The 26,038-nt window shown below is 48.1% G+C and overlaps 8 protein-coding genes across 8 annotated transcripts in view; 2 read left to right on the top strand and 6 right to left on the bottom strand.

Moving 5' to 3' along the window:
- Positions 1 to 1,913, top strand: part of vtc4 (putative vacuolar transporter chaperone (Vtc4)) — a 3,334-nt gene extending 1,421 nt beyond the window's left edge. The window contains exons 4-5 of the mRNA XM_040778044.1: positions 55 to 1,363; positions 1,416 to 1,913. Coding sequence (XP_040635343.1) covers positions 55 to 1,363; positions 1,416 to 1,819 — 1,713 coding nt within the window. The 3' untranslated portion in view covers positions 1,820 to 1,913. The remainder of the gene's footprint in view (positions 1 to 54; positions 1,364 to 1,415) is intronic.
- A 588-nt stretch (positions 1,914 to 2,501) lies between these two features.
- EURHEDRAFT_380798 (putative dihydrofolate synthase) lies at positions 2,502 to 3,903 on the top strand (the record flags this gene model as incomplete). Its single annotated transcript, XM_040779338.1, has 2 exons — positions 2,502 to 3,594; positions 3,656 to 3,903. 2 exons carry the CDS (start codon positions 2,502 to 2,504, stop codon positions 3,901 to 3,903), a joined length of 1,341 nt encoding a protein of 446 aa, XP_040635342.1.
- Positions 3,904 to 4,387: 484 nt separating this feature from the next.
- Positions 4,388 to 13,538, bottom strand: EURHEDRAFT_508017 (uncharacterized protein). The gene is made up of 7 exons (XM_040785879.1): positions 12,353 to 13,538; positions 12,174 to 12,297; positions 11,994 to 12,106; positions 11,506 to 11,932; positions 7,864 to 11,456; positions 6,628 to 7,809; positions 4,388 to 6,566 (listed from the first exon to the last, which is right to left on the bottom strand). Exons 1-7 carry the CDS (start codon positions 13,514 to 13,516, stop codon positions 4,464 to 4,466), a joined length of 8,706 nt encoding a protein of 2,901 aa, XP_040635341.1. The 5' UTR covers positions 13,517 to 13,538; the 3' UTR covers positions 4,388 to 4,463.
- Positions 13,539 to 16,034: 2,496 nt separating this feature from the next.
- Positions 16,035 to 16,339, bottom strand: EURHEDRAFT_380796 (uncharacterized protein; the record flags this gene model as incomplete). Its single annotated transcript, XM_040779337.1, has 2 exons — positions 16,035 to 16,220; positions 16,277 to 16,339. The coding sequence occupies 2 exons, from the start codon at positions 16,337 to 16,339 to the stop codon at positions 16,035 to 16,037; spliced, it is 249 nt and encodes an 82-aa protein (XP_040635340.1).
- Positions 16,340 to 18,205: 1,866 nt separating this feature from the next.
- On the bottom strand, positions 18,206 to 18,753 carry EURHEDRAFT_389321 (uncharacterized protein). Its single transcript, XM_040779777.1, has 2 exons — positions 18,558 to 18,753; positions 18,206 to 18,487 (listed from the first exon to the last, which is right to left on the bottom strand). The coding sequence occupies exons 1-2, from the start codon at positions 18,720 to 18,722 to the stop codon at positions 18,395 to 18,397; spliced, it is 258 nt and encodes an 85-aa protein (XP_040635339.1). The 5' UTR covers positions 18,723 to 18,753; the 3' UTR covers positions 18,206 to 18,394.
- Positions 18,754 to 19,030: 277 nt separating this feature from the next.
- On the bottom strand, positions 19,031 to 19,435 carry EURHEDRAFT_526039 (uncharacterized protein; the record flags this gene model as incomplete). The annotated part of the gene is made up of 1 exon (XM_040786970.1): positions 19,031 to 19,435. One exon carries the CDS (start codon positions 19,433 to 19,435, stop codon positions 19,031 to 19,033), a length of 405 nt encoding a protein of 134 aa, XP_040635338.1.
- Positions 19,436 to 21,872: 2,437 nt separating this feature from the next.
- On the bottom strand, positions 21,873 to 23,903 carry EURHEDRAFT_416149 (LEA domain protein). The gene is made up of 2 exons (XM_040782880.1): positions 22,647 to 23,903; positions 21,873 to 22,591 (listed from the first exon to the last, which is right to left on the bottom strand). The coding sequence occupies exons 1-2, from the start codon at positions 23,562 to 23,564 to the stop codon at positions 22,073 to 22,075; spliced, it is 1,437 nt and encodes a 478-aa protein (XP_040635337.1). The 5' UTR covers positions 23,565 to 23,903; the 3' UTR covers positions 21,873 to 22,072.
- Positions 23,904 to 25,067: 1,164 nt separating this feature from the next.
- EURHEDRAFT_518184 (NmrA-like family protein) lies at positions 25,068 to 25,991 on the bottom strand (the record flags this gene model as incomplete). The annotated part of the gene is made up of 1 exon (XM_040786644.1): positions 25,068 to 25,991. The coding sequence occupies one exon, from the start codon at positions 25,989 to 25,991 to the stop codon at positions 25,068 to 25,070; it is 924 nt and encodes a 307-aa protein (XP_040635336.1).
- Between the last annotated feature and the right edge of the window lie 47 nt (positions 25,992 to 26,038).

Here is a 26,038-nt window from a genome sequence, read left to right as displayed (position 1 = left end):
TTTTTTTTGAACCAACACAAAGGCAGCTTCGAACTGACTCAATTCTCTATCCAGCACCTTCCCGTTCTTGTTTTCAATCCTAGCAAGGAATTCGAAGAAAAAGATACCGCAATCTCGTCCATATACTATGACAACACCGATACTTGGGAATTATATCAGGGCCGTCTCAAGAAGACAGAAGGAGCCGAGGCGATTCGTTTACGTTGGTATGGAGGCATGGAGAGCGATCAGATTTTCGTCGAACGGAAGACACATCGCGAAGACTGGACCGGCGAGAAGTCAGTCAAGGCGCGTTTCGCGCTCAAAGAGAAGCATGTTAACGCTTTCCTCGACGGTCGTATGACCGTGGACGCCGTCTTTGACAAGATGCGCAAGGAAGGAAAGAAGAGCGAACAGGAAATTGCCGACCTGGAGCAACTGGCTCGAGAGATCCAGTATCGCGTCATTACAAGAAGGCTGGTACCAGTTACCCGGTCCTTCTACCATCGAACGGCTTTCCAGCTTCCTGGTGATGCTCGTGTTCGTATCTCGCTCGATACCGAGTTGACCATGGACCGGGAAGACAACATTGGGCGTCGACGTTCAGGAAACAACTGGCGTCGCATGGACATTGGGGTCGACTATCCATTCAAGCAGCTCCCTCCTGAGGACGTTGAACGGTTCCCTTATGCCGTGTTGGAAGTAAAACTTCAAACCCAAGCCGGACAGGAGCCCCCGCAATGGATCAAGGACCTGACTGCCAGTCATCTGGTTGAAGCTGTTCCTAAATACAGTAAATTCATCCATGGGACGGCCACCCTGTTCCCTGACCACATCAACCTTCTGCCATTTTGGATGCCACAGATGGACGTCGATATTCGGAAACCCGCAACACGCCGCTTTGGTATCCAGCGGCCATTAGCAAGCACATCAATGTCTGGCAACGACGAAACCCAAGAGGATGACGAGTCGGACGATGACTCGGGCGAAGCACAGGAGAACGACAGGCGCAGACTGGAAGATCGACCCAATGGGGATGCTGGACTTGGGTTATTCGCTGACACCGATGGAAATGCGCTTGACATCGAGGAACGTGTCGCTACACAACCGCTACCCGGTGATGAGGACTATCCCTTGTACGACTCGGATGACGATTTTATGGACTCAGACGAGCTGGAAGAAGCTAGAAGGGTTGGAGGAAGATATTATTACCAGAAGCTGCTCCAGTACTATGGCGAGCGGGCTGGAAACGCAGTGGTTAACGGTCTCAAGGCCATCATTCCGCGGCCGTCGCCAACAAATATGCCCCCCCCTGAGCAGCGTGGAATCATGGTTCTTGGGGAGCAACGGACTTTCAAGAGATTCGAGGCGCCTAAGGGTAAACGTAAGTGACACATTGACTTCCTTGATTTTTGCTTTCCCTTAACAATATTTAGGTATTCATGTGCCTGTCCGTGTCGAACCCAAGGTCTACTTTGCTGCAGAGCGGACATTCCTGTCATGGCTTGAATTCTCAATCATCCTGGGCACCATTTCGGCAGCCCTGCTCAACTTTGGCGAGGACTACATCACCCTGAGCTCTTCCTGGGCATTCACCATCCTAGCAGCATCGGCCCTCTTGTACAGTCTCGTGTTATATATATGGCGGGTGGACAAAATCCGCAAGCGCCGCGACGTCAAACGTGTATACTATGAAAAGTGGGGCCCTACTATTCTGGGCGTTGGTCTTGTATTGGCGGTCCTGACGAACTTTGCATTGCGTGTTCGACAGGGTGGATTCATGGCGCCGGACCATGGTCTTGGAAAAGGGGGATATGGTCGGGTAGGAGACGAGTTATGATTCGTCTTTTGACCAAGTATAGAATTTTCTTCAGCAATATAACCATGTTCTCAACATTGCGGGGATACTGGTACCTTATTCCTTAGGAATCACACAAGAGCTGAGACCTGATAACTATGGCTACCTGAACAGCTGCCGATCACCCAGCGACTTCTTCAGCTCCATGCACAATCTTTCCCATCTCGGGTTACAACTTTCCATGTGATACTCCACAGTTACCAATAGCAATTGGCGATGCAGCGCATAGACATCTATTGTTCAGCTGAACAGATTTATTGCATGCCAAATTGTATTCGGTGAAATTTGAAAATTCCATGGCCAACCTATATAAATTCATCACTATTCCTGGAATATGCATAGTAAACCATATGAGTGCATTTGGTTTAAAGGGAATTCTAACAATGTCTTTGTGGAGTGAAACAGCAACTGTTAAGCATTACACTTATCATGCAAGCACCTACACCTATTGTTGAAGTTGAATGTACTCGTACTTATACAGAACAGGATGCCGTACATCGATTAAACACCACCCAGACAGGCTTCGATGCCCGGAAAAAGCATAATCTTCGCCGTCAGTTAATGGGTAATGCCGATGTACCACAAATGAGGAAGTGGTTATCCCGTATCGGGTACACGGCATGTTTTCCCTTCCCAGCAAACAAAGCATACCAAATCCCTAACCATGATATACCTTCAGCCCACCGACCTCAACCGCCTCAACGTCGTCCACGTTGCCGGAACAAAAGGCAAAGGATCAACCTGCGCATTCGTAAACTCGATCCTCAACCGCTACCGCGCATACATCGGCGCACCACGCAAAATCGGCCTCTACACCTCCCCGCATCTCATAACCGTGCGCGAAAGAATCCAGATAAACTCACAGCCTATATCCGAGGAACTATTCACGAAATACTTCTTCGAAGTATGGAATGCGCTCGAGGAATCCGCGGTGCGGGACGGGTTTGACCCGTCGATTTTGAAGCCAACGTACTTCCGGTTCCTGACCTTGTTATCTCTCCACGTGTTTATGAGGGAGGGCGTTGATGTCGCCGTTTATGAAGTCGGTGTTGGCGGCGAGAATGACTCGACGAATGTTTTTGAGAAGCCTGTTGTGTCTGGTATCACGTCGTTGGGGATTGATCATGTAGGTGTGCTGGGTCATACGATTGACAGTATCGCGTGGCATAAGAGCGGGATATTCAAGGAGGGGTGTCCAGCTTTCACTGTCGAGCAGGAGTCTGAGGCTATGGAGGTTCTTGAACAGAGGGGTGTTGAGAGGTGTATCAAGGGACTTAACAGGGTTGGGGTGTGTCCTGCGCTACTACAACAGAATGTGAATATCCGGCCCGCGGAGGACTTCCAAAGGAAGAATGCGTCTTTGGCTATTGCGCTCGCACATACTGTCCTGGGGAAATTGGGCATTGAAACTAATCCCAACCAGCAGAGCCTCCCGGCAGAGTTCATCCAAGGTCTAGAAAGCGTGGTCTGGAGAGGTAGATGTGAGGCATTAAGAAGCGGACAGCAACACTGGCATCTGGACGGCGCACACACAGAAGCAAGTCTGGAAGTAGCGTCGTTGTGGTTTGGAAAGGTATCACAGGAACAACACAGAGATATGCCTCGTGTGCTGGTTTTCAATCAACAATCGAAGAGAAGGGAGGCGGCCTTGCTGCTTAAAACTATCCACCAGACATTATCCGACCATTTCAATGTGTCTTTTCAGTACGCGCTGTTCTGCACGAACATGACGTATAAAGACGCTTCATATAGTCCCGGTACGTTGTCCCTACCGGTCGAATATAATATAGCAGCAAAGGTTAAACTAACAAATAACAGACCTCGTCGACAAAAGGACAAATCCAGACACCATTCAAAACCTCAGCCTGCAAACAGAATTAGCGAATGTCTGGAAGGATCTAAACCCGGAAACTGAAGTTGTGACGCTGTTGTCTATCGAGGAGGCCATCGACTATATTAAGAATATCAATGGCGGTGTTGGAGAGAGTCAGGTTTTGGTCACTGGGAGTCTTCATCTTGTCGGTGGTGCTATGGCGATTTTGGATGGAGGGAGACAATTTGAATGAGGGGTGAATAGGAGTCATCAGTATGTACTACTAGCAAGAATAGAAGTTCTTTTCTATACACATACACATGCCAGGAGTCCAACTAGTATTATCCAACATCAATCCATCTTATACCATGAACATTCCGTGGAAAAGAAAAAAAAAAAAAAACATGATGCCCTGGGTAGTCCCTCGACCCTTAAGAACACGATATTGAGCCCCACAAAAATGGCACTGGAGCGGCTACAGTAAAGGGCGGACAAAACTGGGGAGAGTCCATTGAGACCAGGTTTTGGGACAGAGCAAGAGGCGTCGAGGAAAGCTATTGATGGTGCCAGTGAAAGATAGAAACCGGTAGACTTGGATATAGGGCAATATAAGAATGGTGATTAGCTCAGGTATGGTGGTAGATGAAATACGGCGATGCACAGCGGCTAAGACCCTACCCTTTTTACAAAGCCTTAAAATATGCAAAATACTGGAATGGTTTTGAATAATAATATTACAGGGCCCTTGGTGTGCGCGAAGGCCATCCTACTAGGACTATTGAACAAGCTTCAAACAAAATGGGAAGTCATTCATCAAACAGCACCATTTGTGTCCATAGCCCTAGCCTCCCAACGGCCATAGTAAGTCTTGAGCAGCTCTGGCATAGGTTTGATATCCAGAATGTCCGGAGAGTCCGCCAACGCTCGGCGAAGGTTTGTTGTTTCATACACGGCCATTCCACTGCTGTCACCCCACCAGATCTCGTTCTCCGCTAGTCGTTCTTTGAGTAGAGGGGTCGCTGTTTTCATGCTGTGTTTCCCTTGTGCCGCGAACATCTGCAGCCATTCGGTTACAGAGACACATCGCAGTGGAGTCGAACCGTGATCGCTCAGTATTTTAAATGTATCCATCCAGGTAATGGCTTGGTCTTGATTAGGTTGGACGACATTGAAGGCATGGCCTTGGTTCTGCGAGGATTGCGAGATGCGCAAGATAGCTGCACATACATAGTCAACTGGGACAAAGTGGTTAAGCTGATCAGGTGGAGCTGGGTAGGCCCCGAGTCGGATGCAGTTGTACATGAGTCGATTGAACAAGTCTTCGGGCTTGTCAACCCCTGTGCCGCTGTGGCCCATTACGACTCCCGGGCGATAGATGGTTATGGGAATTTTGTTGGCAATGGCATTCCAAGCAATGTTTTCCGCAGCAAGCTTGCTTCTTGTATATCCAACATGCTGCTCAAAGTACTTGGGATCCAGCATGGCCCTCTCATTCTCAGGGATAGTCGTGCCAGTGAGATGAGCCGAGGCACCGCATGCCCCGATACTGGAGAAGTAATTCAAGGGCTTAAGGCGCCCAGTGTTGACAAACTCTAGCATGTTGAGGAGACCAACAATGTTGGCATCACGATGAGCAGAGTAAGGGAGGGTGTAGTTGACGTAGGCTCCAAGGTGAAAGACAACACTAGATGACCGTGCGTGATGATCGAATTCCTCCTTTGACATTCCCAAATTTGGGTGGGCAATATTGCCAGGGACCACAGTGATTTTGTCCAGAACTTCAAGGGGCAGGCCATATCGGGTGAACGTCTTCTCAATCCGTAGTCTTCCCGACAGAGGATCCGTTGTTCGAATCAAGCACGCAACGCTCTTAACTTGTGGAAGAGCGAGAAGCTCCAAGAGGAAAAAGGCTCCCACAAATCCTGTCGCACCTGTGAGGAAGACTCTTCCTTCAGATTCGGAGCACCAGTCAGGGACGGTTCCAGGAAGAGCTCGCAAGTCGCTGCCCAGCTTCATGTCCTCCAGACAAACCGTAATTTCATCCAGTTCAGCTGGCAAAGAAGCGCTTATTCTGCTGGGAATTTCCCCTTCATTAGAGTGCTTCTTGCGCAACATCTTCACGGCTGTGTCGGCCAGCCCTCCAACGGTACTCGCATTCGAGATCTCGACCAGGGAGATGTCGATACCCGCATTACGGCGAAACCAACTGCGGATTTCTATGCTCATTAACGAGTCAATTGTAATATTGGAGAGTTCTTCTTTGCTCAAATCTTCCGCATAGGCAAGATGAGCAGCGACAACTTTACCTAGCTCGATGGTAATCTTGTCATGGGTTGACTGCTCATCCAGCAACTTGGGATTTTTCTGAATCTCATCAAGGAGAGACTGTAGTTCGTGAGATTGAGAAGATTTTGCCGCTTCGTTCGTTACTGAAGTATTTTTCCAACGACTCAATCGACCTTCATGCAGCCACTGTATCTCTTTAACATTGCCCATGGTGCCGAGACCCACGACTAGTTGTGATGAAGGGTGAGGAGATTGAGCAAAGACCGAAATTTCCAATGCTTGCAGCAGTTCCTTTTCTTCGATAATCTGTATGTCCATAGTGTTGACGATATTCAATGTTTGTGGGCTTTGTTCAGCTGCATAACCGATATCTGCCATGAAACCGAGATCAATCACACTCGCTGGGAGCCCTTGAGAGTGACGATACTGGACAAATGAATCCAGGAAGGTGTTGGCTGCCGCATAGTTGGCCTGGCTAGCAAATCCCATGATACCAGTGACAGAGCTGAAAAGTACAAAGAAGTCAAGTGGTGCGCTTTGAAGCTCGAAGTGGAGGTTCCATGTCCCTTGAACTTTCGGTGTTAAGGCAGCCACCCAGTCCTCATAGGTCATTTTGGATAGAATTTGATCCTGCATAGTAAAAGAGATTAGTGTTAGATGAAAGGGAAGGGCATAGAGCAGAGTGACCAACCTTGAGCACCATAGACATTTGCAGTACGCCTGCGATGGGGCGCTTGGCTGCCGAAAGAGCCCGCTGGACATCTTCAATATTTGAGACGTCGCCTGCGATCACCGTCACGCTCACCATACTGTGGCTTTTTAGGTCATCAATAAAAGCTTGAGCTTCAGGCGACTTGCCGCCTGACCGAGAGAGGAAGATCAAATTGCGGGCACCCTTTTCCACCATCCAGGTGCTAACGGCTCGACCAAGTCCTCCAAGTCCGCCAACCAGAAGATACGAGGCGTCCTGTCTGAAGAGCGGGGTGGTTTCATGTATCTTGGTCATTGGCAGAGTATTAGGATCCTCCGGCATTCGAACAACGATCTTGCCTATGTGTTGGCCTGTTTGCATGTGGCGGAAAGCCTTAACAACATCCAGGGCGTCAAAAACAACAACAGGTCTGATGGGTGTCAACTTTCCTTGCTGGAAGTATCCTGTAAACTGTTCAACCAAGCCTCCCAGCGCTTCCCGATCTTCGCGCCCTATAACTGAAAGATCCACGCCGATGAAAGAACGGTTGCCCAGAAATTTATCCATATCAAGTTTGCCGTGACCCATAAAGTCTCGCTTCCCGATCTCGATCATCTTACCGAATTTTGCAACACATTTCCAGGAGGCATGAAGCAATTCACCTGAAAGAGAGTTCAACACCAAATCAACACCTCGTCCATTGGTTTTCTTCAGCACGCCTTGCAAGAATGATGTGCTTCTGGAATCGAATATGTGATCCGCTGGGATTCCCACAGTATCAGTAAGATAGCTAACCTTCTCACTAGTCCCAACCGTGGTGTATATTTCTGCTCCTATCATCCTGCAAACTTGGATTGCGGCCAGTCCCACACCTCCACACGCAGAATGAATTAGTACAGACTGGTCCTTACGTAGGTTTCCCATAGTGATAAGACAATATATCGCTGTCGCGTAAACGCATGATATTGCGGCAGCATCTTCAAGCGACATTTGCTCGGGGACGGGCTGGCAAGAAACAGCCGGGACGACTTTTTTGGTACCCAAGAGTCCTGGATAGATAATGACAACTTTGTCACCGACCCTTATATGCTCGACAGATGATCCTACTCGGCGCACAATTCCACTACCTTCGAAGCCTAATTCGGACGTATCTCCTAAAAATCCCATTGCAATCATCATGTCCTATCGAATTTAGCAAGTGGCCAGCGTTAGGCATGTAAAAGAGACGAGTCTTACCCTAAAGTTCAGACCAACATATTTTATGTCCAGCTCAACTTCATCTTCTTTCAACTCAGACGGGGAAGGTGCAGACATGGCCCACCGCAACGAATCCAGAATTCCGTTGAACCCTATATCCAATGACCGTGGTGTCGGCGAGTGTGGCATAACAGCCAGCTGATGTTCCAGAGAGGACCATTGTAGTCGTGGCAGAAGGACATTTCCATCCTTGTGAGCATATTCGTAGTCCGAATCCAGCCACGGTAGATTAGACTGAGCCTTCAATTTCTCAAATACTTTAATAGCAGAATCCACGGCAGTTGCGTCGAACTGATCAATTTCCAAAGTCGCGAATTTGTGACCCAGCTCATTTCGAATCGTTCGAGCCATTCCCAAGACCAATGAGAAACGAGGATCTTCACAATCAGTTTGGAGGGTTCTTGTAATCCAAAGGAGATGAACGCCAGCTAATTTAGACAAGTAGCTTTGGAACAGCCTGAATTCCTCGGCTAACAAATTGTCAAAGAAGGGGCCTTCGAGGTCTATGAGAGAAATGATATCAGATCCAGGAGGGGGTGTATCGTGCAGTGTGTACCATTTCACGGTATGGCCCGAAAGCAAAAGCGCTGACTCTAGTTCACGGCCCCATTCCGAAATTTCTGATAAATGGAGCAATCCAATTTGCCTCTCTTTTGCATTGATACCGGAGGCCTTGGCTGTCGAGAGAATTGTAGCTGTTATGCTATAGGGCTCATCATTGTCATATTGCAGGGCATCCACACCAGTGAAATTGGCGTTGACCAACTCCTCGTGCCACCCCTCAGCAGACAATGCCGGGCTGTCACGACGACCATCGTCCTCTCCAAGCCACCAGCCCGGCAAAACGCCCATCACAAAGCCGCTTATAGGAATACGACCACTCAAATCCTGCATGAGTAAACGACCCCCAGGGGCCAAAAGCTTGCGGATATTTTGTAATGTGTCAGAAATTGCAGGTGTGGCATGAATGACATTGCCAGCTATGATCAAATCATAACTTTCTGGTGCATATCCTTGCCCTTCTGGATCACGAGTGATGTCAAGTGTAGCGTATTCAATGGCATCATACTCGCGGAATTTGTCTTGAGCATCTCCTAAAAAGCCCCCCGATATATCTGTGAATGTGTACTTCGAGTAAAGTCGGCCATTGTTGGATAATGTCAGAGAATTTAGTGCAACTGATGTCAAGCCGCCCGTTCCAGCACCAATCTCCAGAACGCGAAGGACTGGATTAGACTGGCCAAGTAATTGGAGAAAGGTATCGCATGGGGAAAGAGAAGCCAAATTGTTGAGGAAATACTTCAACATACCATCCTGCACAAGGGTCTCAAGAGGGCTTATTCGACCCTCCAAGATATCGTGCATTGTAAAGCAAAGCCTCTCGGCGAGTTGGTGAGTATGCTTGACCAGAGGATGCATATTGCATATTTCCCTACGCAATGCATCTGCGTAAGGGCTGCAAAGGCCAAGACTTGAGACATCCATTTCCTTCATTTCAGGGACCAAGTCGGCCGACTTTTCTTTGATCATACGGTACTGATCCCTTATCCAGGCGTGGTATTTCTTGAGATGGTCAGATGTGGGAGTCGAGTACATCGTGCGGCGATATGCTTCAACCACATATAAACTCGTTATCCTTGCTACAGTCTGCGCTTGGAAAAGCGGTTCAGGAAGACGCGGGAGCTGTTCTTCAAGAGGAACAAAGTCGATATGTCGCGTCCAGTAAATATTTGACGCTAGCAGCGCATTCGGATTATCTGACTCAGGATCCTGGACATTGAAGAAGACACCCCTTTCCATGGAGAGGACAACCTGATCGCTCGAGAGTAGTGTCGAATTTCCACACATGGTGCCACTGGTTGCCTCGCAGGAAACATTCAAGTTCATTTCCCCACGACCTTCACTGATATATAGGGACTCAATGGCAGTCGGTATACACATTCTTGTCATTCGACGCGAGATGCCCTGTGTCGCTGCTACACTGAGCAGTTGCAATGATTGGTCAATCAAGGTTGGATGAAGAGCATAGTAACTGATACGTGATGGTTCATCACCGTGCAAAACCGCAGAAGCCTGGAAACTCGATGGACTCGCTGTAATCTGATTAAGCCCTCTGAAATGGGATCCGTAGTTCAGCCCGCGCTTTTTGAGTGCACGATACCATTTATCGGATTCAATCTGTCGAGAATAGGTCTTGCTCAAGGGAACATCATGTCCTTGATCAGCGCCTGGCCGAACCTGACCCACGCAATGCTTCTTCCACTTCCCATTTTGATAGGATGTAATAGTAAAGTCAAACCACGGAGAGTCGACATTGTCTGCAAGCTTGACTGGTCGCAGACTGGTGACCATCTCGACAGGCCCTGAGCCCCCTAGAATCAGTGCGTTTCGGATAAACATATTACTCAGAGAGTAGTCCGTGGATTCAGTTACTTGACGCAGAGCTTCACCTGCCATGGCAACATAACCAGCGGCGGGAAAGACAATATCATTGCCAATTTTGTGGTCCATCACCCATAGAGCATCTTCTATATTGAAAATGTTCCGCCAAGCCGGTTCCAAATCACTTGACTCCAGAGTCCGAGAGCCTAGGAGTTCATGTTGAGGATATCGACGAAGTCTCCAGTCACGAACAAGACGGGTCTCGTCCCAGAGTCTCTCGTCGTGCTGCCAGGTATATGGGGGAAGTTCTGTCAAGACTTTGCCTTGCGTAATGAGGGAAGAGAGGCTTATAGGTGCGCTATGGGTGTATAGGTTTCCGGCTGTTACTAGAAGACTCCTCCATGGCTCTTTACCTCTAATAATGGTCGGAAGATAGCGGTGATCTTTCGTATCGGCCTTTGCAAGTGACTGACGAATGGGACCAGATAGCGTTGAATGGGGTCCGATCTCCAGAAACAGCTTTGACTGATCGTCATCTCCAATGATCCGTTGAATTGCCGTGTTGAAAAGAACGGGAGACTGCAAGTTCTTGCGCCAGTAACGGGCGTTCAGAATTGAGGGATCTGATATGATTGTTCCCGAAACAGTGGAGTACATTGGCAGCATAGATAGTTTATGCACGCAATGCGGATGAACCATCTTCTCATACGCCTCCCCAGCTTCGACCATATGGTGTGAATGGTAGGCAACATTGACAGCAAGCTGTCGATAAAATAATTCATTGTCGTGAGCACGGATGCCATCCAGAACTTCATCGAGAGTGTCACTATCACCTGAGAGTGTGACACTTTCTGGGCTATTGTCACAAGCGATGACGACGCCCGGCTTCAAGAATGGCCTTGCCTTTTCTGAACCGAGACCAACGGCTGCCATACCACCATGACGTTTGGAAGAGAAAGTCTTCATTGCTTGGCCACGGAAATATGCGACGAGAATTGCAACCTCAGCGGACAATGCACCCGAGGTATAGGCAGCTGCAATCTCTCCACTGGAATGTCCCACCACTGCATCAGGTGTGATGCCCCAGTGTTGAAGAAGGTTCACAAGAGCAATTTGAACGGCTGTGCAGAGTGGTTGCGCAAATTCTGCCTCCACAACTCGGCTGTTATCGTCGCATTTCAAAAGCTCATCTGGATTCTAACGTTAGATCTGCTCTTTTGAAGTAGAGTGCGGACATACCTTCAATAGACCACGAAGGCCCACCCGTAACTCCTTGCAAGACACGGTCCATCATCCGAATGTCTTCCCGGAAGATTCCTACTCTTTCAATCAATTCTCGGCCCATCCCGGGCCACTGGGCACCTTGCCCGGTGAATACGAAAACGATGGGTGCTCTGGAGAACTTGGTCTTCTCAAAAGACAAAATTTTACCATCCGCTTCTGTGAGTGCAAATGCCCTGTGTGGCATGTGTTCTCGCCTTAAACCCAGTGTGTATGCAATATCGCCTAATGATGACTTGGTTGTCTCCAAGTACTTCTGCAAATTCTCAATCTGTCCATCTAATGACCGTTTTGATCTCGCAGAGAGAACCAGAAGCTGAGGACCTGGCTGGTCATCCACACCTGTATCGTCCTGCTGCAGGGAAGAGGCAGAATCAAGGATAACCTGACCATGTCAGCACTCACACAACAGACTCCGATGAGAAAAATTTGCGGCATTAACTTACGTGAGCATTCGTTCCGCCAATTCCAAATGAATTGATGCTTATTCTCTGGCTTCGGTCTTTCGGCCAGGCGGTAGCTTCCAAGGGCAGCTGCAGCTTCGCCTTTTCAAATGGAACTATGTTGAACACATATTAGCACTTGGACATAGAATTTCGAATAGCTGAGAGGGTATGATAACGCACTGTTGGGATTTGGACTTTGGAAATGAACATTGGGTGGAATGGTTAGATTCTCTAAAGCCAAAACACTCTTGATAACACTGGTAATTCCAGACGCGCCTTCAGAGTGCCCAACGTTTGGTTTGACCTTGAATCGCATCAGCATACAATGTCATTAGAAAGGAGCTAGGAAGAACACATACCGCTCCGATATAAATACCTTCTTTTCCGAAGACATTGGCCACAACAGATGTCTCTGATGTATCTCCAACAGTTGTCCCGGTGCCATGACACTCAAAGAAAGCAGTTTGTGACACCTTGTCAATTCCTGCTTTCTTATATGCTCTTCTGATCAATCTTTCTTGCGCCGCGGACCCAGGGGTTGTGATACTAGGAGTCTTCCCGTCGCAATTCACTGCACTAGAGCGAATGACAGCACGAATCGGGTCACCATCCTGGAGTGCTTTGTCCAAGGGCTTGATATATATGGCGTTGACTGCCTCCCCCCTTCCATAGCCATCTGCTGCGGCATCAAAAGTCCTGCAAATTCCACTCTTTGAAATGACCATGTTATCAGACATCGAGGTCGTCATTGTCGGCGTGAAGATGAGATTCGTGCCAGCCACCAAGGCAGAAGAACATTCGCCGGAATAGAGGCCCTGACATGCTTCATGAAGGCCTACCAAGGAGGATGAGCAGCCCGTTCGAAAGGTGATGCTTGGGCCTCCGAGGTCGTACTCGTAGGAGATACGATTGGAGATGGCATAGTCACCCGCCCCAACCACGCGGTATCTGTCATTGTCTTGGGTGTCCTTTGTCTTTAAGTCCAGCCAATCCTCACCAAAAACCCCAACATAACAGCCAATGTTCCTTCCCCGCCATCCTGTTTGTCCGCCATTCTCCATACATTCCCATATTATCTCTAATAAGAGCCTTTGCTGCGGATCAAGCTTCGCAGCCTCAACCTTACTAATGCCGAAAAAGCCCGTGTCAAACTGTGCAATATCATGTTCAAGGAAATACCCGTGCTGTGTTCGGATTGTACCGGTCCTCGAGTCGTCATGAAAAGCATCAATGTTATAGCGGGTATCAGGGACCTTGCACAAGCCATCGCGCTTGTTAACCAGAAAGTCCCAAAACTCCTTTTCGCAGCTGACGCCCCCAGGTAATCTCATGGCCATGCCAACAACCGCAACTGGGAAAGGGACACAGCTATCTTCAGTGTTGTCGACATCTTGGGGAGATCGGGTTCCGTCGTTGGTTTCGGGGCTCGTCGCGGGAGTATGAAGGGCATTTTCCAAGATCTCAGTCGAGCTTCTACTCAGAGGCACCCCGCAAGTGAGCGCACCATGAGCAATTCCAGTCATATCCGCAGTGTTTATTCGGGTGCAACAAATGCGTCCGCTGCCAGTGTGAAGTCAACTCTGGGGAGTGGCCGTGGCGATGAGAAGAGGAATGATGTACGGGTAATTAGAACATGGGACTTGTTTAGGTATATTAGCGAGCGCAGTCTCCTATAGCTAGACACCAATTTATTATAGTGGTCAATTGAAGATCAACACACGACTTGTCAGGATACGTCGACTGCGTCGGACCCATAGACCATCGACGGTCTGATCGGCGCCATCTAGCTAGATCATTACAATTCCGGTATTGATGTGATAGAATATTTGATTTCAGCTGAGGCTGAGAATACTATGGCGCTTGATCGTCGTTAAGCTCTAGCGTGAAGCCGTGCGCTCGATCTATCGAGAAGATTTACTCTGTACCCCGTATGAGATGGTTGTTTACACCGCCATTCCAGCGAATCTGGACCCACGTCGAGTCAAATAGTCGACCTTCAACAAGAGCATTGAGACCCGATACGTACATAGTACCTGTACTCTGCATACATAGTATGCAGTCGGAGGAGCACTAGTTGATCTTGCTGTCATATTCTGCCACATTTTCAAATAACATGATACATACGTGATTTCGGTACATATGGTTTATGCAACAATGCTATAGTCTCCTAGTTGGCCCCATATCTCAGCTGTCCGTCGTCAAACCATTTTTCTCCAATCTAGTCATTGTGTATTTTTTTCGTTTTTTTTTTGAAGAGTATTTACGAAGTAGTTAAGAGGGACTGATGTGAAACCGTGCATTTTCGGAAATATGCTATCGCTCCTGCATCCACCAAATAAACCGCCGACGCAGAGTGTAAACGATGGCCTTGCAAACGGTAATCCCTCTGCACTCAAAGGATGATACTTGGACGAATCGAAACATTGTTCTTGAGTTACCCTCCACTTTGATGATGTGTTAGATCCAGGGCATCTCCACCGATCCCTAGCGAGATTGATGGAAATCGGAGAGTGGAAGAAACTCGGCGCTCGCTTGCATCTCAATGTATGTAGAATTTGTTTCCCTGTGTATACCAACCGAAGACCTGATTAGAGCCGAGAGGGTTCTATAGAATGCTGGCGGACTTGAATATCATATCCCCGAGCAGTACGACTCGAACAGTCCTGGCTTCACGTTTTCAACCGTCGAACGGGATGGGTGTTTTAAGGATGACCCGTGTGATTCAACATTGCCCCGGGGTACTGGATCCCCGACTGTGTTTCGTTTCTCGGCCTCTAATGTCGATAGTTTATTGTACAAGCCTGATTCACCGAGAAAATTTGAAGACTGGATATACACCGACCGCCCGCAGCTTGACCTTCATGTCTTGACCTTTCGAGACGCCACGTTAGTGAAGCTGGTATGGCTTCATACCTTGATGGACGCTTTAGCGCGGGCTAGCTTGCTCAAGGCGTGGACGGCTGTTCTTCGCGGTCGCGAGGATGAAGTGCCACCATTTCACGAGATTTTGGAAGACTCTGATGGATTTAGATGCGCGGCCACGACTTGAGTGATTCGTCGGTCCCGTTGGATGGTGAATATTTTGCAGTGTCTCGGATTGCTGCTACTTATTATCCGGATGATCTGGGAAATGGTTGGTTACCCAAAGTATGAGCACTGAATGGTTTGTATACCTGGATCAGTCGTGGCAGAGATGCGAGAGGCCGCAATGGAGGAATTGGCTATGGGATGCGACGAAGGGAAGCCACCTTTTGTGAGTGAAAGCGATGTCCTCGTTGCGTGGTAGGCCCAGTGCACCGTCCGGTGCATCAAACCGCCTGTGGACAAGCCCATCACTTTGCTTAACAACTTCAATATTCGGCCCGTATTTCTAGAGTGGTTTCCGCAGGGTACTGCGTATATTGGAAATGCATGGCTAACTGCGCATACTATTATCTCTTCTGGTCATATGTTTGAGCGACCTATCAGTTACCTGGCTTCCAAGCTCCGCTATTCTCTTCTGAACCAGCGCTCTAAAGAGCAAGCCCAAACATATACGGCTGTTCAGGAAGAGGGCATGAGTAAAGCTAGGAGTGGACTTGCATCGTGGATTGGTGTGTCAGATATGCTGATCCATTGCTCGAACTGGCATCAAGCTAGATTTTTCGACGTCGATTTCTCGTCTGCGGTGGCTAGCTCGAATTGTCCGAATGAAATGAGGACTCACCCGCTGGGCAAGCCCTCTCTCATCATACCGAGAACTTTTTATCGATGGCCAATGCTATTGAATCTTGGATCGGTGATTGGAAAGGATGCGGATGGGAACTGGTGGTTGACGTGGCACTTGAAGAAGGGCGTGTGGAGGGAAATTGAGAGGCAGCTTGCAAGTATGGAAAGGCAGTCTTACCATCTAACAACTTGATGTTTATTCCAAGAAAGAGACTGATTGTACTGGTAGATTTGAGTGTACATGAAAGTAGATTTAATTGTAATAGCATCGACAGCTCACTATGTTATTATCGAACCTCTGACCAAGGACTCCTCCCGAGAAACCGTAGCTTATCAGTTCTGGTAAGCTTTGGCGGCCCTTCTAAACGCATCATCGATCTTATTCGAGTATGGCTCCACCAGGCGATAATGTTCGTCAGATATGTGGCTTTTCATCACATCTCCCAACTTCTTCTCGTGCAAATGGTCGAACATCCCCTGTGCAACATACTGGACGCCAGCCTTCTTGCACTCGGGAGCCTAATTAATTTGAATGATTAGCGTGAAAGGAAGAGAGGTGTACAATTCGATCTTACCTTGTTGTGCGCCACATTCAGCAAGTCCATCACCTGGGGATACAAATCCTTGTATAATTCCATAATATCCGAGCTATCTTCATCCGTTAATCATCAGGCCCAGCGAGATCTTTCCGGGCAGTTCCAAATGTGGTTTTGGCGCCATGAAGGCCTTGGCTACCATGAGGTTGGAAATGAGTCCGCCGTCGTATTTTTCTATGGTGCCCTTCGCCCTGCTTAGCTCGCGAGAAATGGCCTTCTTGTTGGACGCAATTTGTTTGGCATCAATTGCGGCAGTGGCAGGGGAAACGAATAATACGGCGGTTAAGAGGTACTTGATGAGCAACATGGTGTAGTGATTCAGGATAGTGAGAGTGGAAAAAACAGACTCGGTGTTAGGTAATAACAGGAAAAGCTAACGAGCAGCACGCCCTTTGAGCTTACGGCGGGTGCCTTGGATTCTTAAGATTGGTTTTAGCTGTAGCTATTACCATTCGGGATTTGTCAATGTTGGCCCCAGGACTATATAGTACTAGTGCGTTTAGTATCTTGCATCATTATGCGATCTAGCAGCGATGATCATGGGATATCACAGCTGAATGTAATGGGATTTCGATGTTTACAAAGCTGTATTTTTTGGGGCTTTACTTCGGATAGGAAGAAACAGATACATATCAACAACAACAACAACAACAACAAAAAAAAAAAAAAGAGCTCCTTGCTGGGTACCGGCCATTATATGACTTGCCTCATGTTTGGGATTTTGGAGGAAGTCTGCAAGAGCCTTTTCGAATTCATTTCCAAGACTCTTGACATGTCCCGCGAGTTCTGTGTGGTTATCTACTGGTAGTTTCTGCTTGGACAAAGTTTCATACGTGGCTCTTTCCTTAGCAAAGCCTTGTAGAATGATCGTCGTGAATGCCTTCAGCCTTGCCGAGTTGAGGTGGTCGGTCTGCATTCAGCTTAGTATGATTCTTTTCTAACCAAGCAAGATTGACATGGAACAGTTGTCATATCTTGGAAGATACGGTGTCCAAAATGTCCCTGATAAACGAGCGAATATCATGATAGTGGCCCAAGTATGTGAAGACTTGGTCCGCTGGAACAGAGTCCAAATCCGCCAGGGTATTTCTCGCCGAGTTGCTACTCATCATGAGATTGTAAAGCTCATAACCGCAGCGCAACCTCTGTCCAGCACCACCGTCGAAGTTCTTGACGCATTCATGGGTGGAGAGTATTTGCTGGTGGCAGCTAGAGAAAGGGTTTGAATGGACACAAGAGGCGCCAGGAGGACTGATAGTATGAACTGTTTGAACAGCATCGTGACATATCTGGTATGTCCGTGTAGTTCGTACTCTGTACAGTTTCTTCATGTCGGTTACCCTATGCATTTTATAAGGTTCGTTCCAAAGCAGATCATACTGCGAGGGGCGGCTTATCCACACACTGTGGGTATTGGGTATCAATAGTTTGCTCAGCTGCGGTGATAAAATTTCACCTCTGCATAAGCCGAAGCTAGTCCTAGTTTGCCCTTCGTAGTCCACTCTGTACCGCTGTGCCAACTCAACCGGAAAGCGAACCGCCATATGTACGCTTTAAAAACCAATGTGACTCTATTATGGCTGTAACTCGTCTAATTGAGGTGTTATATGGCTGCTATGGCATGTAGTAATTATAATACGAAAGAGCCGATAAATCCGTCTGTCCCTGAGCTCCACTTTTTACCACCGTTTATGGCAAAATTCTGGACTCTGTTCCTCCCTTCTACAATACAATGGAATCCCAAAATCGTTGCAAGCGGATAAGTGTGCAGCTTCTATGTTTTAATTGGGAAGGGCTGTGTATGCCAACATAGGTCCTTTAGCAGCATCTTTTGAGAGATTCGGATCTTGTGTACCTATAGAAGAAAGCCAGGGTATACAAAAGTATAATGTTAGAAGCTAAGTAATACGGTATTTGTATGGCACACTAATTCCTCAAAATGCTCTGACTGTAAAACTCATAGTATACAAATGAGACTATCTATTCTAGCCATGGCATTGAGAGATGCTTGACACTTGGCCTTATAATCAACAGCCGCAATGAAGGGCTAGCCTGGCGAAAGCCTTTACCAGAAAACACTCCGCCCCCATAGGCTCCCTATCCGCCGTACGTGTCCACCACGATTTTGCGGCCTGTGACGCCCGCGAATTTGCCGGAGGGGGTTACGCCAACATCGCCGGACGGCTGGATCTGTAGTTTCGAATGGGTCAGTGGCTCAACTAGAAAGTATCTACATGGTAAACTAAGCAAAAAGCCCCACATGGTAGATGGTCTGGGAGTCCAGATACTCTGACGGTATCGCCTTGCGAATGACCTGATCGATGACTGCTTCACGGAGTTCCTCAACGGTCACATCTGGCGTATGCTGGGCGGTTAAGATAATCGTATGGACGCGTAGGGGAATCAGTTTTCCATCCTCCCGCATGTGCTCTACTGTAACCTGCGTTTTGGTGTTTAGGAGCAGCCAAGGAAGAATGCGACAGGTCAATGGTCAAGGGTAGACCTCGCCCTCACCCGCGGGTGAACAAACAAATCAAACATTATAATATTAGGTTAGATTACCATTTTATGCATACAAATCAGGTAAAGCGTGGTAATTTTATGAAATTTTATGAAAATGAGGGTCGGGTGGAGGGTCTGGGAGAGGTCTAGTCAAGGGCCTACAAGTTGTCAGTTAGCATTTGTGCGATAGACGTGAACAAGCCCGACAGTGCTCACAGTAATTTAGGGGTCTCATCGGAAGCATAGCTGAATATTATACCCTGTCCCAGCAGTTTCTCCCTCGGCCGGCTCGAGGTCCACAGAATGTGCAGAGCTAGGCACCCGTCGCTCGACATGGTTTATGACTTGACAAGTTTGATAATCAAGCTCTTGCTCAGGTGTGTCATGGCCAATGTCTTTAAGGACCATGCGCACAATGGCATCGACATCAAAGACGGCGACGGATTCGACAACCCCGAACACACAGACCAAGCCTGGTCGCACTGCAGCTTCTTTGGCAACCTTGGAGAGAGGGTTATCTTTCAAGCAGAAATCAAGGATGGCATCTGCAATCTGATCACATATCTTATCCGGGTGGCCTTCGCCAACAGATTCCGAGGTGAAAAGAAAGGTGCCAGGGGGCGCAGTGTACTTCATGATGGTATGTATTGTAGATTTAGTTAAACGAGCATGGAATATGGATTATTTGTTCCGTTTTATATTCAAGCTGTACTTTGATGACATCTAATTGTATAATATGATCTAATTATTTCCTGTACAAACCCGTGAGAATGTAAGCCAGCATGGTGAGCCGAGAATGTAGACTAGACTAGTATGGGCTGCATGCATAATTCATTTCTTTTAGGGATTCAATGGTTTTGTACAGAGTATATCAGATCATTCCGTGACGGTCTCAAGCAATATAAATCTATTGGTAAACTCTCTGGCGAAATACTAGCACGAGGAAGGAAAGGAAAGAACGCTGGGCCTGCCAGCGCTGGACTATTTAATGTGTGAGGAATCTCGTCCTATAACCGAACAAAGGAATCAACATAAAGGAATCAAGCATGTCATATGACTGAGCAAGTGCTCATGCTCCGTGACAAATTTTTCACCAGGTGTAGAGTATACTTCGTATTATTCATTACAGGAACATGACCATAATGGTCAACATATGTTAGCACAGACCCTATATAGATGATCCAATTACCTGGCTATCAGGGTGGGCACTCAGGCTGTTCAGCTGAAAATGCCGCAACCCCCCCCCTCTATGTGCAGCTAGGATCAACCAAAGGGGGGAGTCGTGCCTGAATATAGGTTGATCACCGGTGAGAGCCGGGCTGATCTTTCTCCCGAGTACTCTTATATCACTAATGGGACCTTATTTCGGTAAGCCTGACAGCCGCCACGCAGGCCATCTGCTAACCTCAATCTGGATCTCCCTGCTCTGTATGTGGAGTCTCAAACTGTTATAGACGACATGGAGCGCAAACAGCCAGGTGTAATACGCCCCAAAGGTGCCGCTGCACAAGCTTTTAATGTCCAGACCATGGCTCATTTTGTTGGGTTGGTCGTTGGTCCTCTTTGGGGTGAATTTATCAATTACCGCTATGGCTGGGAGACTGACATGGACTCCGGGCTTGTTCACTTCTGTGAAAGCAATTCTGATGCTTTGATTGAGTGGCAAATCTCATGATCGTGAAGTTCATAGAATTGGAGAGACCGAACCTCTTCTACAAGGCAGATCGAGTGGATAGGGGGATATCATCCACTTCGCGTGGGCGATTTCGGAGCTTTACCTTTCACCCATGTTTCTCGAGGACATCGGTATCTAAGTTATATTTCTTTTATCTAAATGACAATTAATTATATCTCTTTAACAGTATAAAGCCGGCCTTAGAGTGTTTACATTGAAGCCGTATCAGTTTGCTAGTACCATTGATCATTGGATTTCCCATTCCTGCCTGCAACACTAGGTTATAGGACACTACGGCCTGAGTATGCTATTAGTGGTATGTGTGATATCCACATGTATGCTCACTGAAAATACCAAAACTAGCGCCCCCAGCGGCTGCTGATAGGGCAGGGGACCCCCGTGGTAGCGGATCATGTTGGTCATAGTTGGCGTCATCATCGCCGTCGCCGTCGTCTTCATGTTCGTCGATACCGGAAATCTTTCTTGCAGTTGAGTCATAGTCGCCATAATGATCATCAGTTCTTCCCGGATTGAAATCGCGCGGCGCTGCGCGATGCTGGGTGATGGCTCACCCCCGGTTCGGCCGGTTAGTAGTTGAGTAGGTGACCACCAGTGAATCCCGGCTGTTGTATGTTTTCCTTCCCCCTTCCCCTCCTTATTCTAAGAAAATTGTAAAAAATTGCCTCCTGTCGAGACTATTTGAACGGTTTACCCGCCTGCCCACTACTTATCTGTAGTCGGTGGACTAAGACGCAACGTCAATATCAGCGAACGTAAGACTATATTCCATGTATCATTTTCATACAGCGTATTCTCTGTCAACTAGACAAGTAATGCCTAAAAGTAATGTCACAGCCATTTTAGATACATGGGCTTTCATGATAGATCCATTTCAGTCCAATACTTCTTAGGAATCACAGGCACTGTTGCATTCCTAATCTTCATCAGTCTGCGTTGCTGCTGCTCAATTCATCGGTTAAGTCTGGTCAACTGCCACCTTTTTCTTTTTCATTTCTGGCCTTGTGTACTCCTAGGGACATTTCTGACGCTATTCGATATATTGAAATCTTTGCTGTTCTCGTCTTTAAGTTCTGTCGAGGAGAGTGAGTATCAAAAACATCTCATACATAAGGATTGGCTAACAACGTACTTTGAATAGTAGATTCACAGTAAGGATTGTCACCTAGACTAACCAAGGCGACATTATTTACGGTAAATACTCTGGAGACTACGGTCGTATCTGCTATGCCGGTGTTGAGGATCAGTTCTCATCCAATAGGAACAAGCTTTTCATTAAGTATGTTGGTTATTCTCTTTCACGATATGAGTTTGGCAGATATGCAATTTCCTATGCGATTTAGGACTCTATCCTTAGCTCTGCTACCGGATAAATCTGACGGAGTGTATTAGTTGGCTCGAGGGCGTATAGCGACTATGCCACCCCTTCCCCAAGATCATAATCTACAGCGACATCATAATCATCTCTGTTTATATGCAGTAATTTTAAATTGGAATAACTAGATGAAGGTGTGATATTGGACTATAAACCGGGACCCTTCTCCCTTGAAGATCAACTGCGTCTGAATCATTCCTTATTCTTACCCACCCAGTCCAAGCGCATCAGTCACTGACCCGAGTCCCAGACTCCCCAGTAACTTATCAAGTCCCAGTCCACCCAGAAGGCTGTTCACAAGACCACCCAGTCCGAGTCCATTCAGCAGACGACCAACTAGTCCCAACACACCAGTCAGCAACAAGCCCACCGCCGCAATGACCTGGCCCAGCGGCTCCGTGAGCAGCGCCCACAGCGGATTAAGCTCTTTCTTCGCATGAGGCATGTCCGCGATGCGATTCTTCGCGTTGTCAATCGTCGTGCAGACCGTCTCGGACAGCTCCTTCAGTTGCTCCGCCAGCGCATGTTCTTCCTTGGACGCCTCGTGCGAGGCGGCGCGGGCTTTCGCATTGGCCGCGACGTGGCCGTCCGGGTCGAGGGCGCGAATTGCCCCGTTGCTTTCTTGGAGTATGTTGCCGCCTTCTTCAAGAAGAGGCTTGACTTGTTTTACGAGCCCTTCTTCATCGAGTTCTTCTTTGGGAGTGCGATCTGCGCGTTCGACGTGCTGAAATGGTGTTAGTTGAGTTTTTGCAGGAATTTGTTGGACTGGTGGGACTTGCCTCGGAGATTGTCTTGCAGATGGGGCGGAGACGATCCAGTGTCTGGCCGACGATGGCATTCATCTTCTTCGCCAGCTGGCGGTCCTCTTCTTCCTCCTTCTGCTTCTGCAGTTCCTCCGGGGATGGACCGGGCTCTTCGGCTTCAGGCTCAGGCTCAGGCTCGGGGATGTTCTCGATCAGAGTACATTCGCCCAGCTTGTTGCCGTCATTGTCCACGACGTTGCCATTGTCGTCAATTTCTTTTCCGATGAGTGTGGGCAGGTTGCCGGAGGTCAGCTTTCCGATGAGGTTTCCGTCAACATCGCGCACTTCTCCTTCGCGGGTGACCTTGCGACCAGCCATGGGGTTGACGTTGCGCTTCTTCTCATCGGGCTGCCAACGTTCCGCACGACCAATTGTGTTACCACTCTTGTCAAGGATTTCGCCGTCTTCGTCGACCTGGCGCCCAAGCAAGCGCAGGGCATCGCCTTCGATGACACGGCCGATTGTGCTGCCCGTGGCATCGGCCACCACGCCGTCCTTGCCAACGACGGCAGTCTCGAAGCCATAGAAGGGACCCTCAGGCTTCTCCTGCTCAGCGCCGGGGATCAGCTCTGCCTTGCCGAGGACCTGGCCTTTGTCGCCCCAGATCTGGCCTAGGCCGTCGACCTTGCGACCAGCCAGTCGACCATCGCCGGAGACAATGCGCCCAAAGACGTTGCCCTGGGCGTCGACGACATTGCCGACCTTGTTGACTGTCTTGCCGTCCAGGATGGAGAGATCAGTCTCAGCCTTCTCCTCAGGACGCTCGTACGGCTCGTCGGACGGTAAGTCGCGCTGTTCCTGCTCGGCGGAGAGGGGCTGGGTTTGGATGGGGGTTGTAGGCTGGTCGTCGAGGGGGTTGGGTTTCTTGGAGTGGGGGGTGATGTTGGTAGACATCTTGATGGGGTTGGTTTCGACAGGATTGAGTTTGAGATTGGGGTTGATACTTGGTGTTGGGATTGGTTCAATACATAAAAGATCGTAGATGGTTGAGTGGAAGAATCATATGTTGATATCGTTAGGTATAAGTCGTACGGCGTAAGTCGTTATAATATATATATCCTTATCATCAACTCCAACAACCGTAGGCAGTTACCATCGATGTCATACCATACCAAGGTCGTCATCATCATCATCATCACAATCCCATCTCTTCTTGATTAGAACGAGCCCACTGACGTCAGAAACCACATAAGCTACACAAATTTTCCACCCATAGACCACGGTAGACTTGGTTGATGATAATAATAGTAATTAAAAGGAGACCCCAGATCTCCCCATGATGCAGAACATGCAGGATTGGCATCATCTTATCGGGTCTTGTGGGATGATTGGAGGGCGGAGTGCCAATCATGACAACGGGCGTGGCCACTCGATAGATTAACCTGCCTTTCTCAGGGCCCGTTATGAAGTTATGGGCCCACTTGTTGGGTTGAGGGGGTGCGCTTGCGTCAGATTTTGCTATGTTATACTGGATTGGATTAATTGCATTGGATTAGTTGGATTGAATGATGAAGTTGGCATTGTATTGAAAAAAGAACTCTAGCTTTGCACATCAAATGAGCATCAGAAAGCGAAAATGGCTGCTACGGCTTGGTAACTAGTAGATATAATGGAGGATCTTTCTGAACTAGGCAGTCTCTCGACGAGAACAAGACCACAGCATCCTGCACGATGCAGTGATTGCAACCATGACGGCCATAATAGGCTAGACATTTAGAATGCACTCTTAGATAGTATTAGGTTTAATAGATTTGGCAGGCTTGAAATGAAGGGGACTAGATAGATGTACAAAGCACAGAAGCCTAGTGTCCGGTTATGCTATTGATGAAATGTCGTTTGCTGATAGAGGTCCCAAGGTGCTTGTATCCAGAGCAGAGGCGAGACGGCCAGCAAGAGAGGCGGCTGTTTCAACTGCCGAATTGCCTCCTTTGGTTCAGGTTCAAACATTAGTTCCACGTCATGAATTGGTTCCTGCTTGTTGCCTTGTGACACATCCCCAATTGCCGTAAATCTCTGAAAATACCACTAGTATACACATAATCTGGATGCATCTCTCATCTTTGCACTACACTGTAACAGTAAAAGGATAGTAATCCAGGTGCTGCATGGTATTCCACAATCTCCGCCAGTTGCCGAGGAGGGAATTGTTTGAAATTGATTAGTTAAGTTCTCAACTTGCAGTGGGCTAAGCAGCCCTTTACCCCTTTACTGAGTGCTGAAAATGCTGATCCTTCACTAACATCCTAAATTTCACAAAGATATCAATCATCTAAAATCGAATTGTACCAGCTTTTGCATACCCCCCTTTAGCCAGATCCCTTTCAATCCTGAAGACCGGGCAAACGAAGTGGTCAGGGGTACGAATGATGGTGATGTAAGCATTGGCTGAAGGCGACTTCAGGGTTCTTGGGGAATGAAAAGTCTTCTATTTGCCTCCACCCACTCTTTGAATCCCATGGAAGACTCCCCTGTGTACAACTGCACGTTCTCAACGCCAATGTTGTAGCATGCGTGGTCCGCTAGCTCATTCGATGTGTCTCCAGACTTTCGCACTATATATTCCGTCATCGGCTTGGGAATGCCAGCCTGAGTGTACTGATCCAAAGCCTCCTGTTCGCTGAGGGCTGTGACCTTAATGTCTTTGCCAATAATCTTCCCAATAATCGCAATAGCATCTCCCTGCGCAATGACCTGCGGGCCATACAAATACACCTTCCGTTGCCCATTTCGCGGTCCCTGCACCAAGATCGTGCCGCCCACACGGCCCATGTCTATGGGCGTGATAAAATCAAACTTGAAGCCAGGTGCATAGACTTTTACCTCTCCAGCTTCAATTCCCTGCTTGTATCGTAACAAGTTCGTGGCAAAGCCACCGGGCCTTAGCGCGACGTAGTTATCAGGCCCGAATATCTCGTCAAGACTGATCTCGACTTGCGCGTGGATGTAAGGGATAACTTCACTCGGGGGAACGTCTCTCGGCTCTCCTGCAATGGTGTAACTGCTCAGGAAAACAACAAACTCAATGCCGGCTGATCTGAGTGCTGTGAGGGTGGCTCTCATATGGTCAGAAGTACCGTGAGCAAGATAGGTGAATGCACGCTTTGTCCCTGATACATTCACAGCTGCAGCGACAGAGTCGGGGCTGGTCAGGTCGGCATGAATTCTTTCATAACCACCTTTCCGTTCTTGCTCAGCACTCAGGCCAGGAATAGGCTTCTGAATGTCTCGCATGGCCAAGAATACTTTGGCTCCATTCTCTTGGGCAGTACGTGCCGCAACGGAAGCGACGCTACCAGTCGGGCCAAAGATAATCACAGACATCGGCCAGGATGGTAGGGCTAAAAGAGGTCACGATATTTTGGGGTAGA

This window comes from Aspergillus ruber, assembly GCF_000600275.1.
Source record: "Aspergillus ruber CBS 135680 unplaced genomic scaffold scaffold00032, whole genome shotgun sequence".
In the NCBI taxonomy this organism is placed as follows: Eukaryota; Fungi; Ascomycota; class Eurotiomycetes; order Eurotiales; family Aspergillaceae; genus Aspergillus; species Aspergillus ruber.
This window is presented reverse-complemented; position numbering and strand designations above follow the sequence as displayed.